This window comes from Acomys russatus, chromosome 19 (genome assembly GCF_903995435.1).
Source record: "Acomys russatus chromosome 19, mAcoRus1.1, whole genome shotgun sequence".
Lineage (NCBI taxonomy): Eukaryota > Metazoa > Chordata > Mammalia > Rodentia > Muridae > Acomys > Acomys russatus.
The window spans coordinates 58,617,612-58,632,647 of record NC_067155.1 but is presented as its reverse complement, the minus strand read 5'-3'; the positions used below and the strand labels follow the sequence as shown (position 1 = coordinate 58,632,647).

The 15,036-nt window shown below is 48.9% G+C and overlaps 1 protein-coding gene across 1 annotated transcript in view; it reads left to right on the top strand.

The window, feature by feature from the left end:
• Positions 1-15,036, top strand: part of Ksr2 (kinase suppressor of ras 2) — a 333,604-nt gene that overhangs the window by 221,228 nt on the left and 97,340 nt on the right. Inside the window, exon 6 of the mRNA XM_051161630.1 lies at positions 14,538-14,607. Coding sequence (XP_051017587.1) covers positions 14,538-14,607 — 70 coding nt within the window. The remainder of the gene's footprint in view (positions 1-14,537; positions 14,608-15,036) is intronic.

Sequence of the window (15,036 nt, the reverse complement as noted above, 5' to 3'; positions counted from 1 at the left end):
GAAATCAGCCTTTGTTATCGTTGGGTGGTTCCAGTAGCTGACAGTTCGGGGAAGGCCAGAAGTCAGCACTCTTGGCCTGTGTTGGGGACTGTCACTAGGCTGAGCTCAGTTCAGAGAACCTGGGTAACTTTACGAGGCCACTGGTGCAGAAGCAAGGCGATAGCCGTGGTTGCACTAAGGCCTCTTGTTTATTGCTCTGTTCCGCTGTTTGGATCTCAGAGCTTAGGGGGCCTTCATCTACACTTGATGTCCACACAGCCTTCCCAATGGATGTGAATTCCAAGGCCTTGGGAGGGATTCTATCTCTGGTGCCCGTCACAGGTTGGGAGAGTCTGAGATGAATAGAGCTCCTGGCCTACTGTCAGGAAAACAGGACCACAGATGGAGGCGTGGAGGAGGCAGCAGTGGTCTACCTTTTGCAGCTAGGGAGGGATGGGTGCTCCATGATCAGCTGTTCTAGCTGAGGGCCCAGTGTAGGGCAGGTCTGGGGAGATGGATCTGGAGGTATGTCAGGATGTGGGGGGAGTCGGGATAGGACGGGATTCCTGACGAGCCCTGGCCCTTCAGAAAATGGAGGAGGCCAGTTGGAGGCCTGGGTTACACTATATGGTTCGTGGTTCATATCAGCAGGAAGCCAAATGCTGCCCAGATGCATTGAAGAAGAGTGGTTGGCACTTTGTCTCTCTAGGAGCTCATGGTCAAGGGTAAAGGAGGAAAAATGGCTGTGTGCCCTGGCCTGTCTCTATATAAGATGAGCTAAGAACCCCCCCCCCCACACACACACACCCTGAAAGAGCTGTTGTGCACTACATGACACAGAAGTGTGGTGGCTCTCTGTTCGTTCAGGTGGGCTGTGCATAAGACTGGACCTTAGTGCAAGCATTGGTAGGAAGGGCAGAAAAAAATGCTCTAGACAAGGAAAGATGAAAAAGGGGACATCTTCAAAGGTGGCAAGAGAAGAGGAAGGGGACACACCAAGGTGTCAAATCCATTCAGTGCAACGAGATGACACAGTTACAACAGAAACAGAACTCAGATATTAACACTGAGAAATCTTAAGTAATCTTGAAGGTGGCAGCCTGTTTCACTCTATTGGGGGCAAGGGGGGAGCACTTGGGGGATCAATTGTCCACAGGGAATTTGTGGGTTGGGATCACTCAACCTCGGACATCTTTCTTGGCATCTTCAAAGGTAGGCATTGGATTCGGGGCTGGGGGGGGGGCGGATAGCTCGGGTGGTGAGTGCTTGGTGTACAAGCGTGAGGTCCTGAGCATGATTCTCGGAACTCACATTTGAGAAAAGCTCGGCATGAGTTGGTGAGGTGGCTGGACATATAGATAGAAGTGCTTGCCGCCAGTCCTGACAACCTGAGTTCCATCGCCAGGACCCACACGATGAAGAGAAAAACTGCTTCTGTAAGCTGTTCTCTGATACACACACACACACACACACACACACACACACACACACACACACACACAAATAAATAGATAAATATGCATGACAGTTTGAACGTGAATGGCCCCAGTTGGTAAACTGTTTGAAAAGGATTAGAAGGATTAGGAGGTGTGGCCTTATGGAAGTATGTGGGAGGGGTTGGGGGGTTGAGGGGATGGGAGGGGAGTGGGAGGAGTGGGGGCATGGGAGGAGTGGGGGGGGGGGTGGGATTTGAGGTTTCAAAACTCTATGCCCAATTCAGTGGCTCTCTGCCTGCTGCTGTGGATCAGGATGCAAATCTCTCAGTTGCTGCTCCAGTGCCAAGCCTGCCTGCATGCTGCCATGCTCCCTGGCATAATAATGGAATAAACTGAAACTGTAAGCAAGCCCCCAACTAAATGCCTTCTTTTTAAAAGATTTTCCTTGGTCATGGCGCCTCTTCATAGCAATAGAAACCCTAACTGAGACAGTAAGTGAGTGGATATAATTTTAAAAGACGTTTTTAAAGCCAGATGTAGTTAATGCACATTTGTAATCCGCAGCGCCCCCCCCCCCCCCCCCCCCCCCCCCGCCATGGACAATCGATCTTGAAAGCACTTCCCTTCATAGGGTGAGGCTGGGCTGTTTCTCTCAGGATTATCCTAGATTTCTGGATGTTAATGTTTGAGTTCTGTTGTGGTTGTGTCACCTCATTACACTGAATGAGTGTGACGTCTTGGCGTGTCCCCTTCTTCTTTTCAAAGCATAAAAAAAACAAAACAAAACAAAGCAAAACAAAAAGAAAGAAAGAAAGAAAAAAAACATGAGAAGAGGAGAGGGAACAAAAGGCAGGCTTCCGGAAACGTCGGATGCCTGAGGAGGCAGAGCTCCCTCCACCTCCTCCCATCCTCGGAGCAGCTCCTCATGGCCTCACTTTTGTCATCACTCCTGCTAGCTGCTGGCCACCACCGTCCCCAGCCTCCATTACCTCCCGCCACCTCCTCAGCCAACTGTTTGCATCTGAGACTCGCCACCCGTCATTTCTTTCCACAATGGAGTGATGCCTTCCCTGTCTGTGTATGTGTTTGATCTACAGTGAGCTGGAAGGGGGCGAGGTTACCTGTAAGGATTCAGAAGCCAGGAGGCAATGGTTATTTTTGTTTTGTTTTGTTTTTTTTGTTTTATTTTTGTTTTTCAAGACAGGGCTTCTCTATGCAATCCTGGCTGTCCTGGAACTTGCTCTGTAGACTAGGCTGGCTTTGCGCTCACAGAGATCCACCTGCCTCTGCCTCCCTGAGTGCTGGGATTAAAGGCGTACACTACCATGCCTGGCTGGCAACAGTCATTTTTAAGGGAAATGGATATCAGAATAAATATGGTTACACCTTCCTGCTGGTTCCCAAAAGCTGTCTCTCTCTGTTTCTTTGCCGTGTTTATCTTATTTCTAATTTAAACTTTTAAATATTTTTTGAAAGTTTCATACACGAGTACTTTTTAAACATAGTTCCAGCCCCCTACCCTGTCCAGTTTTTCATGTGCCCCTCTCAAATTCATGACCTTCTTTCTTCTTTAATTATTATTAGGGTGTGTGTGTTCACTTAGTGTTGCTCATATGCACTCATATGCTCATGGCTTACTGACCACTTGGGATTGGACAATCTCTCAGGGAAGCTCATCCCTGGAAAAACTAACCTCCTCCCTCTCTGCAGTCTTTGACTTCCTGTCTCTCTTCACCTCAGGGGTGAAACCTTAGGAGAGCGTTCCTTCATCCACATTGTCATGTCAACTGATGTCAGCGGGTAGATCTAGCGGGTAGATCTTGTTTGGGTGGCTGTAGCATTAATATTATATGGGGGCAGCTTCCCCTGCCATGCCTAGATGAGACAACCTCCCAGCAGGTGTCTGGTCTTCCGGCTCTTACAGTCTTTCCGTCCCCTCTTCCTTGATGTCCCTTGAGCTATAGGTGCTGGGCTTGTGTGGTAGATGCTTCAGTTGGGGTTTGACCAGTTGTGGGATTTCTGTAGTAGAGTCCATCTGCTGCAAAGGGAGGCATCTTAGGTATGGCGTGAGAACTGTGTTTATCTGTGGGGCAGGGGAGTATTGAGATCTCAGTTAGCAGTTATTTTGGTTTGGGACAGTGGCAGTACTAGGCTCTCCTCTAGGGTCTGTAACCACAGCCAGCACCAGGATAGACAGAACAGCTGATACAGAACATGGACAGGGGACCCCCTTGTGATGTCTTCTTGCCACACCCTCTTGACTTTCCTACTTTTCCCTCCCACACACTGCCCCCTCCCCCTTCTTTCACTTACCAGTTGCTCAGCGCCTCCACACCGCCACCCCTCCATACTCACCTGTCTTCCTGAGGTAGTTTTCCACCTGGGTACACTCCCCGGAGGCCTCTCCTTCATCTTCTTTCACGGAACAACCACCGGCCTCCGATTCTGGCTCACATATCCTCAAGGTCTTTTCTCTGCTTTGATAAAGTAACAACTAGAAAAATCTCATTAATGAAGCCAGACAGCGGCAGTGGGAGTTAATTTTCTTGTTCTTCTGTTCCCCAGGTTGACGCAATTTCAGCAGTGACCTGTCGTCCGAGGCGTCATTGTCGCTGGGGTTATTCTACCAGCAGACAGCAGGGGATAGGAAAGAACACAAGCCGAGCTGGGCATGGTGGTGCATGCCTGTAATTGTAGCATCAGCGGGTGGAGGTGGGAGGGTCGGGAGTTCAAGTGCGTCTTCAGCTACATGAGACTCCTGTCTCAGAAAAAGAAAAAGTAAAGAAAGAAGGAAGGAAGGAAAGAGGAGGAGAAGAGAGAGAACAGAAATGGAGGGAGACAGAGGCGAGAGTTAGCATCTCTCTCTCTCTCCCCGTGTGTGTGTGTGTGTGTGTGTGTGTGTGTGTGTGTGTGTGTGTATGTGCATGCACATGTGTACTAATGTAGAGGCCAGAGGTTGGTACTAAGTGTCTTCCTCAGTCATGCTCCATCTTGTTTTGAGACAGGTTCTCTCTCTAAACTTGGAGCTTGCCTATTAACCTAGGCTGGCTGGTCCGTGAGCCTTAGAACCCCTTCCTCCCCTGGCCCCCCCCACCCATCTCTGCCTCCCAACCCCAACAGTACACTTAAAGATGCATGCCACCACACCAGGTTTTTTATACAAGTGTGAGGATTAGAACTCAGGTCTTCATGCTTGCAGAGCAAGCACTTTACTAGTTGAGCCATGCCCTCAGTCCCTATAGCTAGCATTTGGGCTGAGGTTGTTGCTTCTCTTCCCTGAGCCCAGCAGCTATAGGTTAAGTGAGCAGCTGGCTGACAGCAAAGAGTCATGTGTGTTTCAGCTTGGTCATTTGTAAAAGGGGTTCCATCAGCAAGTAGTAGAAGTGGGTCTTGAACCCAGGTCTAGTGATTCCAAGGCAGGGGTAAGGGTGAGGCAGGAAGAAATCTTCTAAAGAAATGAATTTCTCAGGCCCCGGTGAACTTTTTCTGTAACAGTCCAATTGATCACTATTTTTGGCTTTGTGAGTTATGTCGTGTCTGTCATCGCCTCTCAGTTGTGTTGCAAGGCAAGCGGGCAGCCACAAATAACACGTCAGTGTCTGAGCGTAACTACATGCCAATCAAAGTATATTTACAGAACCCGGCAGCAGGCTTCATTAGACTCAAGGGTCAAGTGTACCGACCTCTGCCCTGAATCACAGTGAGCAGGGAGCTTTGCCACGTTCTAACTGGCCCGTGAATGCTAGAGGAAGAATGATGGCAACGCTGCGTCAGGCGCTATGCCGAGCCCGCTCCAATCATAGCTCCCTCTGTCCCTCTCACAGCCACAGAGGGAGAATCTATGATTCCCCCTTTTAAAATAAGAGACCAAATGGAGAGTCAGGGAGGCAAGGGCACCCAAGGTCCCTTGCCCCCTCGCCTTCTAAGTGAAAGAGCTGGTGGTTGGTCACACATCTGCCTACTAGAAAGGTCCATGTTCTTCCTCCCACGTTGCACTGGGTGAATAAACCCCTTGTTAGACTCCTCATTCCGAAATACTGGATGTTTTTCTGGCTCCTCAGGAGCCCCAGGTTCTAGGTCAGGTGTCCACTCTGAGCCCCACACATGTAGCTATTGCCTTAACCTTAGCTGTCCACTCATTTCTTGTTGAGCTTTGGGTATACGATTAGACGGTCCATCCTCAGCTGGTGGCACTGTTTTGGAGGGTGGCCTGGCTGGAGGAAGTGGTTCTCTGGGGAGGTGGGCATTGATGTTCATAGCCCAGCTTCACTTCCTGTCCTGCCTCTCCCTCTTGGCCCTCCTGGATATGAGCAAGCCTCCTAACCGCTGACTGCCCTACAAGATGGAAGCCACAGTCAACCCTTCTTCCATTAAGTTGCTTCTCGTGATAAACCCCCATTCCTAATCAGATACCTTCACTGTTGCCTCTTACTTGGCCTCAATGCCACAGGGAGTCCTCAGGAGCCCCCCTCGATTCCTTGTAGGCACTTCTATCCTGAATTAGGGCTACCTGAATCTCATCTGAGCATCACCGCCAACCCCTTCTACCATGGTTCTCTCTATAGCATAGTGTGTGTGTCGGGGACACATAGCTGTGACAAAACACCTGGCGCAAGTGACTTCATGAAGGGAGGGTTTGCGGTGGCTACAGTCATCACAGTGGAGAAGTCATGGTGGCCTGAGCCTGGGGTGGTTGGTCACATGGCACCCACAGTCAGGAAGCAGAGAGAGCTGAGTGCTGGTACTCAGCTCGCTTTTCCTTTTGTCCCTTTTATTCAATCTCCTTTTACCTTGTGTGGGATTAAGTTCCATTTATCAAGTGTGGTGGCAAGCACCTTTACCTGCTAAGCCAGCTCCCAATTTTCATTGATTAGAGTTCATTTGAGTACTGGGCCTTGGTGCACATGCCATGGCACGTATGCAGCACTCAGAGGGGAAGGTGTGGGAGTCTGTTTGCTCCGTCCACCATGTGAGTCCCAGGGATTGAGTTCAGGTGGTCAGGCTTGGGCTAACAAAGGCCTTTACCCACCAAGCCAAGCCATCATCCTGTCAGTGAAGTTTAGTCATCCCGCCCACCTTCCTCAACGCACTAGCCAGTGCTGTGTGGCCCCATACGATGTTGTCAGTAGACGTCCGGGATGGTATTTTGAGCTTGGGAAGTGGGCTGTATTTGTCTCGGGAGAAAGTTAGGTCTAAGTCCATGAATAAACTCCACTCAGCCCCAAAGCACCCCGGAGCTGTGGCCTTTGGAGACAGCACGTAATTATAATGCTTTTAGATCTGATATATATTATATCTGAATTGGATATTAAAGCTAATAGAGTTCTCGCCTGCTGTGTGAACGGTATGGGCAGTTTAGTCAAGGCTTGCTGGGTACCCTAGATAAATCAGGAAGACTTGGGCTGGCGCCCAGCCTGTGGCCTCAAATGGAAAGTTTAATGGTTTAAGTTTTATTAGTAGCAGATATCTTTGGGCCCAGAGAATTTTCCAGTCAATCTGAATGTGGCTAGGTTGTCGCTCAATCCGTCTCGTCCCTGAAGTGAAAGCTGAAGGACAGTTTGGAACTTCCGTTTAATTTATGATTTTTCCATATCGGCTCTCCGGCTCTCTGGCTCTCGACCATCCTAGGTCGGACCTTCCCCAACTAACGTGCAACCGTGGGATTAAATGGAGTTGTCCTGAATATGAATCACTTGACCTAGGTCCTGCCATACAGCAGGCACTCAATAAACGCTGGCTGTCCGTATTAACGCTGCACGCTCAGGTCTTTATCCCTATGGAAATGGCGAAGAATAGCAGGCCACCAAGAAGAGACTTGATACCCTATGAGCATATATAGGTGGAGGAAGTCCCCCTCAGTCACAGCCATAGGGGAGGGGAATAGGGGGAAAGTGGGAGGGAGGGACGAATGGGAGGATACAAGGGATGGGATAACAATTGAGGTGTAATATGAATAAATTAATAAAAATTAATAATAATAATAATAATAATAATAATAATAATAATAATAATAAATAATAAAATGTACCAAAAAAAATAAAAAGGATTTTAGAGATGTCCATGGATTGCTTCTCACCTATGCTGACTCTAGGAAGGCACGGTACTTAAAATGAGTGTCACATTTGCCTTAGAAGGGGACACAATGATAGATGGGGAGCGTGGCTTAAGATTTATAGGAACTGGCGTCTGAAGGCTGCTCAGCACTAGCTGTAGGAGTCTGAACAAGTTGGCTGTGCTTTGTAAGCTGTGGACACAGTTTCCCAGGGTGAGGGGGTGCTTATTCCCAGGGTAGGGGTGCTGTTTAGGGAGGCTGTGGGTCTGCCTTGCAGAAGTGGGTCAACAGGAGCAGCCCTGAAGGTCAAAGCCCCATTCCATTTCTTTCTGCATCCTGGTTGACCACAATGGAGGGCAGGTTTTCCAGCCACATACTCTGGCGTGACTGAGACCCTCAGAAGCTGGGAGACAGAGTCTTCCTGACAGGGACTATGCCACAGCACTCTAGACGTGGCAGGTACAGGCCGAGGGAGGCCTGCCATAGTCTGGGACATGCATGGTGACTGAGGCTCTGTATCGGCCCCCGAGCCCACAGTCAAAGCTCTGTGCACAAGGCTTTCCAGTTGTCTCGTGAGGCAGCTGTGACGGTGGTGATTCTCAGGGGGGCTATTACTGGCCCAGGGACTCCCTGCGGCCACATCTCAGATCGGCTCTCAAACTGCCATCTGTAAGTGGAGATGGTGTTAGCACCTTCCCTGTCATACCAAGGAATCTTTTTCCTTTCCCATTTGTGTTGAAGCTGATGTTAGGAATCGGCCTTGATCAGCCTTACTACAGCGGAGTCTCTCAGTCCAACCCAGAGCTCGCCCTGTGGCTAGCAGTGCTCTGGGGCTCTCCTGTTCTCGCCTTAATAAATTGGAATTACAGGCAAGATCTACTCTTCTTGGTCACCAAGGAGCTCCTAACTTTCTAATGCCAGTCATAGCCTGCAACTATACTTAGCACTCAAGCCCAAGTTCCTATTGCCTGAAAACCCCAAAGTCTGGACTGTTCTATTTTCCCAGAAGGCTCTCTCCTGTTCAGTCATTTGCTTTCCATTTCCCTGGGAGATTCTTAAGCATAGAAAACTTGCCTACATTGTCCATTATATTTATAACCCTGATTCTTGAAGCCACGTTTGGCACAAGAATGGAGCCGTGTGCGGCTTTGTACCTACCATTGCTGTAACGGAGCGCCACAAATCCAATAGCTTAAAGCCCACATCGAGTGTTAACCTCATAGTTCAGAAGATCTGCAGTGGGTCTCATGGGGTCAAACCTGACCCAGAGAGAAGGCTATATTTTCTTTCCCTTTGCAGTTTCTGAGGACGGAGCTTAAATGGGTTGGAATTCATCTGGTCTTCTGTTCATCCCAGATGGAGGTAGGAGGCACTGACAGGTGGAGCCTCAGTGTTCCCACCAGTAAAATGGGCTGTTGTTTGTTGAGCCTTAGCGGTGTGACCCAGTTTGCTCTTTATCTGCCCTTGGACAAATGGGATGGCTCCTTGGTGTCTTGCTGGTGAAAGGAGGGGAGTGACTGGTAGCTGATAGGTTGCCAACATCCGCACGTTGCACATGTGGTGTCACCTGTGCCTCCAGTGGGGTAGTGGGCGTGGTGTGTGAATGCTGCGAGGATGTGTGAGGACCTTGGATTACAATGATGCTGAGTGACCCTCATCTAAAAGCCCTGATTATTTCCTTCCCCTGACCCCTCTTTCCCCTTCCCTTCCCTTCCCGTCTCCCCCCGCCCCCTGTTCTTGTTTCTTTGTTACTAGGGAAGAACCCAGGGCCCCCCACTCACCAAGCAAGCTCCCATCGCTGAATCTCATCCCCAGCCCCCTCTTTCACTTATTGAGGCTGGGTCTGTCTAAGTCACCGAGGCTGGCCCTGAGCTCACACCTTAGCCCAGGCTGGCATTAAGCTCATTTTTTTTTTAAAGTCCAAGCTGGCCTTGAACTCATTCTGTAGCTCAGGCTGGCCTTAAGCACACTTCTTAGCTCAGGCTAGCCTTGAACCCATTTCATAGCTCAGGCTGTCCCTGAGCTCACTCCTTAGTCCAAGAGGGCCTGGAAGTCATTCCGTACGTAACTCAGGCTGTGCCTGAGATCACTCCTCAGCCCAGGCTAGCTTTGAGTTTGTAAGCCCCACCTTCCCCAGTAGCTAGGATTATAGGCACACCACACCCAGCTTATTATTTTCCCCATTTCTGATTTTCTACTTATTTCTTTTCCTTTGCATTCTCCTTGTCCTCTGCTTTCTCATCCTCCAGTTTTGTCTGATATCTTTTCATACTCCCCATGTTCCGCCCCCCCCACACACACAGCTGATTTCAGACTCTGCAGATCAGAGCTTGAAGCATTATAACAAACTTATATATTGTGTAGGCGAGACACAGAGGCATCTGCCCCGAGTCCCAGCCCGTGGAGGGTGGAAGCAGAAAGGCTTTATGAGTTCAAGGCTAGTCTGGGCTACCTGAGACTGTCTCAGAGACCTGAGCAGACCAAACCAAAACTTTATATAATGCAGACATTTTATTAGCACTGTCCTTTTGTGAGGTGTTCTGTTTGGCCCCCCCGACTTCCGGGGTGATGATGTCAAAGGCCGGGCTCTTAGCTTGTGCTCGAGTTTGGAGCTGTTTCCTAAAGGGTTTCCACATTCCCACCTAGAGACAAGGACCATCTTCCTCCCAGCTCCCTCTTTCCATCGCTCGCAAGGGGACTATCTCAGGCGTCGTCAATTATTTTTCCCCTGAGATGAAGGCAGCACTGTCTTGTTATCAGAAAATTAGGGTGGGAAAGAGGCTTGCACTGGCTGTGGAGACATCTTAATAGACACTTTGGTTGTTAAGTAGAAGTTTCTAGATGGGCTTAATTGCCATAATGTTATTTGCCTTCCCTGCTATGATAAGGCCTCCATTCCCCAGGATCTTTTTTTTTTTTTTTTTTTTTCTCTTTCCTTTCCCTCTTCCCTTTCAACAGTTTCCCTTTGCTCTGAGGCTCACATTGGCAAGTTTAATGAAACCCAAACAAAGGAAGCGGAGAGAGGCTCTTGGAGTTCAAGTCTCACGCCCACAGACGAAGAAGCTGAGCCCTGGGAGTGAGGGCTGTAGACTAATGAGGCTTCGCTGTTTAATGCAGTTGACAGGATGCACCCCTCCAGCCCAGACTGGGAAATGAAAGCCAGCCCCAGAGGAGCTTAATTGAGTCTTCCCTGAGCAAAGGGGCCGGATGAGGACTAAGTACACCATGGAGCTAATGGAAGATGCTCATAGGCCAAGATTACTTGCTTTGTCCACCCTAGCCCCAGCCCCTACCCCAGCCTGCTCAAGGCAGGCAGTTGCTGAACTGGCCAGATCAGGGGTCTCAGCTTTGGTGCGAATGATGCTCTGGGTGCTTTGACTTGTTGAGTGTGTGCAGAGAGGTATGTCCACCTGTGTACTATGGGGTGCTAAATAGGGATGTCTCACTTATGCACTGTGGGGCTTCACCCCACTAGCTGCCAGGAGCAAACTCCCATGGCCAGTGTGACACCCCAAGAATGTCCTCAGAAATCTCCAAATACCCTAAAGGGAGGGAAAGCTCCTCAGTTAAGGACCTTGAGAATACTACTTTGGAGTGTGTGGTGTGTATGTGTACACGTGTGAGTGTATCTGTGTGCGTGTGTATGTGTGTGTCTGTGTGAGTGTGTATGTGTGTGTGTCTGTATGTGTGTCTATGTATATCTGTATGTGTGTATGTGTGTGTGCATGTGTGAGTGTGTATGTGTGTGTGTCTGTATGTGTGTATATGTATATCAATGTGTGTGTATGTGTGTGTGTGTCTGTATGTGTGTATATGTATATCTGTGTGTGTGTATGTGTGTGTATGTGTGTGTGTGTCTGTATGTGTGTATATGTATATCTGTGTGTGTGTATGTGTGTGTCTGTATGTGTGAGTGTGTGTATGTGTGTGTGTCTGTATGTGTGTGTATGTATATCTGTATGTGTGTATGTGTGTGCCTCCCCAGTGCTGAAGTGATAGACACATGTTTCTTACCATTCCCAGCTTTTTGCATGGGTGCTGAGGATCTGCACCTTCACCTTGCATCGCAGGCACTTTACCCCCCTAGTCCCTTTAGAGAGGATTTTTGGACAATTCCATTAGCTTCTGCTGGTACCTGGCTGTGCGTGCAGCCTTGACCAGGTCAGTGCACCTCCTTGAACTCCTTTGTCTTTATTTGTACAACGAGAATGACTATGGCACTAGGTGCAAAGAGGCATAGCTTCCGGCTATTAAGTACACAGAGGATCTCTTGGTACATACTAAGTGTTCAATAAACTGTTTCTGTTATAATAATCTTGGGTAAATTAAACACATGTTAAGAATATATTCAGCCCAAAGCACTGTGCTCTGAGATTAATGCGCAGATGAAGATTCAGTTCTTGCTTTTGTAGAGGAAGTAAATATATATAACTTGTTAGGACTACCGCCTGCCTCACTCAGGGCAGACATTACTAATCAATCTCACTGCTCTTCCTCTCGGTCTTCAACTCAGCTCTAGTTAGGAACTACTAATTGCCAGGGAGTGGACTCTTCATTCAGTACTTCCTGTTTTGTAGAGGGATCGCAGGAGGCTGCCTCCCTCTCCTGTCCAACCTTTCAGAGTTAACCTCCCATGTCTGATGTCAGTCTGAAAAAGGGATTGACATGGAGAAATATTTGTAAAGAACATTGTTTTCTTTCCTATCTCCCTCAGAAACAGAACTCAGTAGTAAAACAGACTTTGAGCTTTAGTTAAACATTCTGCAGGCCGTGGGTCTTATGGATCTGTCACGCTACCTCTTTCTTCAGCATTTGGGGCTTAGAAAATCATCAGCTTGTGCAAAAAAAAAAAAAAAAAAGGGCCCCAACTTTTCAAGGGCAGCACAGAGGTTTCTGGAAACAGCTTTCAGATGGCTGTGACCATCATGAGATAGGAGGGAGAATAGGCTGGGGTTAAATGCTCCCCAATGCGTTCTGACATGCTCAGCTCTCCCAATGAGAGCAACGCTCATAACAATGGCTGTGAAAAATGAGGACTGCATCTGCAGCCCTGAAGCCCCAGCAGGCTCCATCCATCTGTCTAAGGAGTGGGTGCTGGCATGGAGCTGGCCACTTGCCTCTCTCCTTTCTGTCTAGGGCAGCTGCTGTTTTATGTCCTGCTTCCTGCAAGGTCTTCCAGGAGGCTGGTGATGGGGCCAGGCAGTGGGGTTAGGGTAGGGCTTGTGATCAAGATTTCAGAAGACAGAGAACTTGGCCATTTGCGACTATGTGGTTTGTTTAGGTCTGGCCTAAGGCATGGGGGTCAGGGGGGTAGAGGGAGAAAGGGAGAGAGGGAAAGAGAGAGAGGGGAAGGAAAAGCAGTTTGTATGCTTTGTTGTTTCTTTCTCATTCTTATTTGTCTGTCCGTCCATCCATTCATCTGTTGATGCACCTCTTTACCCATCCATCCATCCATCCATCCATCCACCTATGCATCCATCCATCCATCCATCCACCTCTTTACCCATCCATCCATCCATCCATCCATCCATCCATCCATCCATCCACCTATGCACCCATCCATCCATCCATCCATCCATCCATCTATGCATCCATCCATCCATCCACCTATGCACCCATCCATCCATCCATCCATCCATCTATGCATCCATCCATCCATCCATCCATCCATCCACCCATCCACCTATGCATCCATCCATCCATCCATCCATCCATCCACCCATCCACCTATGCATCCATCCATCCATCCACCCTCCAACTTTATCCATCCATACACTTAGCAGTCCGCCTATCCACCTGTCCTCCATCACACATCCTTCATCTACCTACCCTCTCACCTACCCGTCCATCTATCCTTACTTCATTCTGTTCATCTAGGCATCACACACACACACACACACACACACACACACACACACACACACACACACACACACACCCCTGTTTGTTTGTTCGTTCGTTCATTCATTCATTCATTCATTCTAGTATGAGTTTAGATCTCACACAGCTAGATGCCCTGAAAGTCATTATCTGCAACATACAAAGGGCTTTGCTTTTGTTTGTGTATTTGTTGTATGCAGCTCTGGCTGGCCTCAAGCTCACCATCATCCTCCTGCCTCAACCCTTACCCATGCCACCAAGTGCTGGGGTTACAAACACATATCACCAGGCCAGACTTCAAGTCTGCTTTTGAAAGAAATATTTGAATAACCAAAAGAAAAGTACACAACCTGAAATGTTGAGTAAGTCATCACATGTGCCATAAGGCAGGCGTTGTAGAGGAGGGAGTGTAAGATTCCCCTAGGCTGCATCTGGAGTCAACTGGCAGGACCACAGGCTTGGGGTCCCTCATGCTGGGATTCCCAGCTAGCTCCTGTACAGAGTATGAGACGCAGGGCCTCAAGCAAGTGACTTCCTTTCGCCAAGCCTTAGGCCCCCCCCCACCATGTGTTCAGATGGGGGGCTGGCACGGCACACTCCGCACAGGCTAAGAACTGTTAAGCCCAGGTCTGCTCAGTTGTATTCTTTCCACAGCACCCGTCCCTCTTTCTCTCTCTTCTCTGATTAATTGATTGGGTATGTATGTGGGCACATGCGTCCCACATGCATGGAGGTCAGAGGCCAACTTGCAAGAGGCATTTCCCTCCTTCCATCGTATGCAACCTGGGCATCAACTCTGGTCGTCAGGCTTGGCACGGAGAGCTTTTATCTGTACACTGAGCCGTCCTACCACATTATACACACAGCTTCTTCCTCTTTTCCTCTTTTCGTTTATTACTATGTGGCGCGGAATGACACTGAACTCATGGTCCTCCTGCCTTAGCTTGAGGACTAGAATGACTGCTGTGCTTCCCCACGCCCTACCTTGACTGACATATTTGAAGGCATTTACTGCCTGACCTGCCTGGGGGGAACCTCCTGTGACCTGGCAATGCTCTGCAGGCTGAAGCAACCGGGAACCTTTTGAGGCCGGCGGGGGTTGGGGTGGGGTGGGGGGCTTCTTTTTATTTCCAGGGCCCAGACAGAGCAGGCTCAGCCTTTGACCTTCCTGTCTGTTCTTGTCCCCACAGACACACTCTCTGTCCCTCGATGGTCACCACAGATCCCACGTAGAGACCTTGGCAACTCCATCAAGCACAGGTAGGTAGGAGGCTGTGCCTCTGTGGCTGGGATGGGGGTGGCTCATGCCCATGGGTGCCAGGAATGTGTCCACCCCCAGCTCCTACACCACCATGCTCTTCTGCATGTGCAGGACCAAGGTGTCTGCATCGCAGCCTTGCCCTTATCAAATCCACACTGGGCAGTTAAAATAAGAGGCTTTATAGTCAGGCTGACCCGAGTTCTAATCCCTCCTGATAAAGCTTTGCAGCGTCAAGAAATGACTTAACCTCTCTGGGCTCCATTTTTATTTTAATGCCATTTTTTATTATTAAAAAGTACACAACAAAATGAGAGAAATAAAGAAAGACTCTGGGATACCATAATTTAAAACCTTTATAGAAATAACATTAAGCTGTACATTCATGAAACAAGTCTCACGGCCTACAGAGAGGGTGACATCGAGCCATA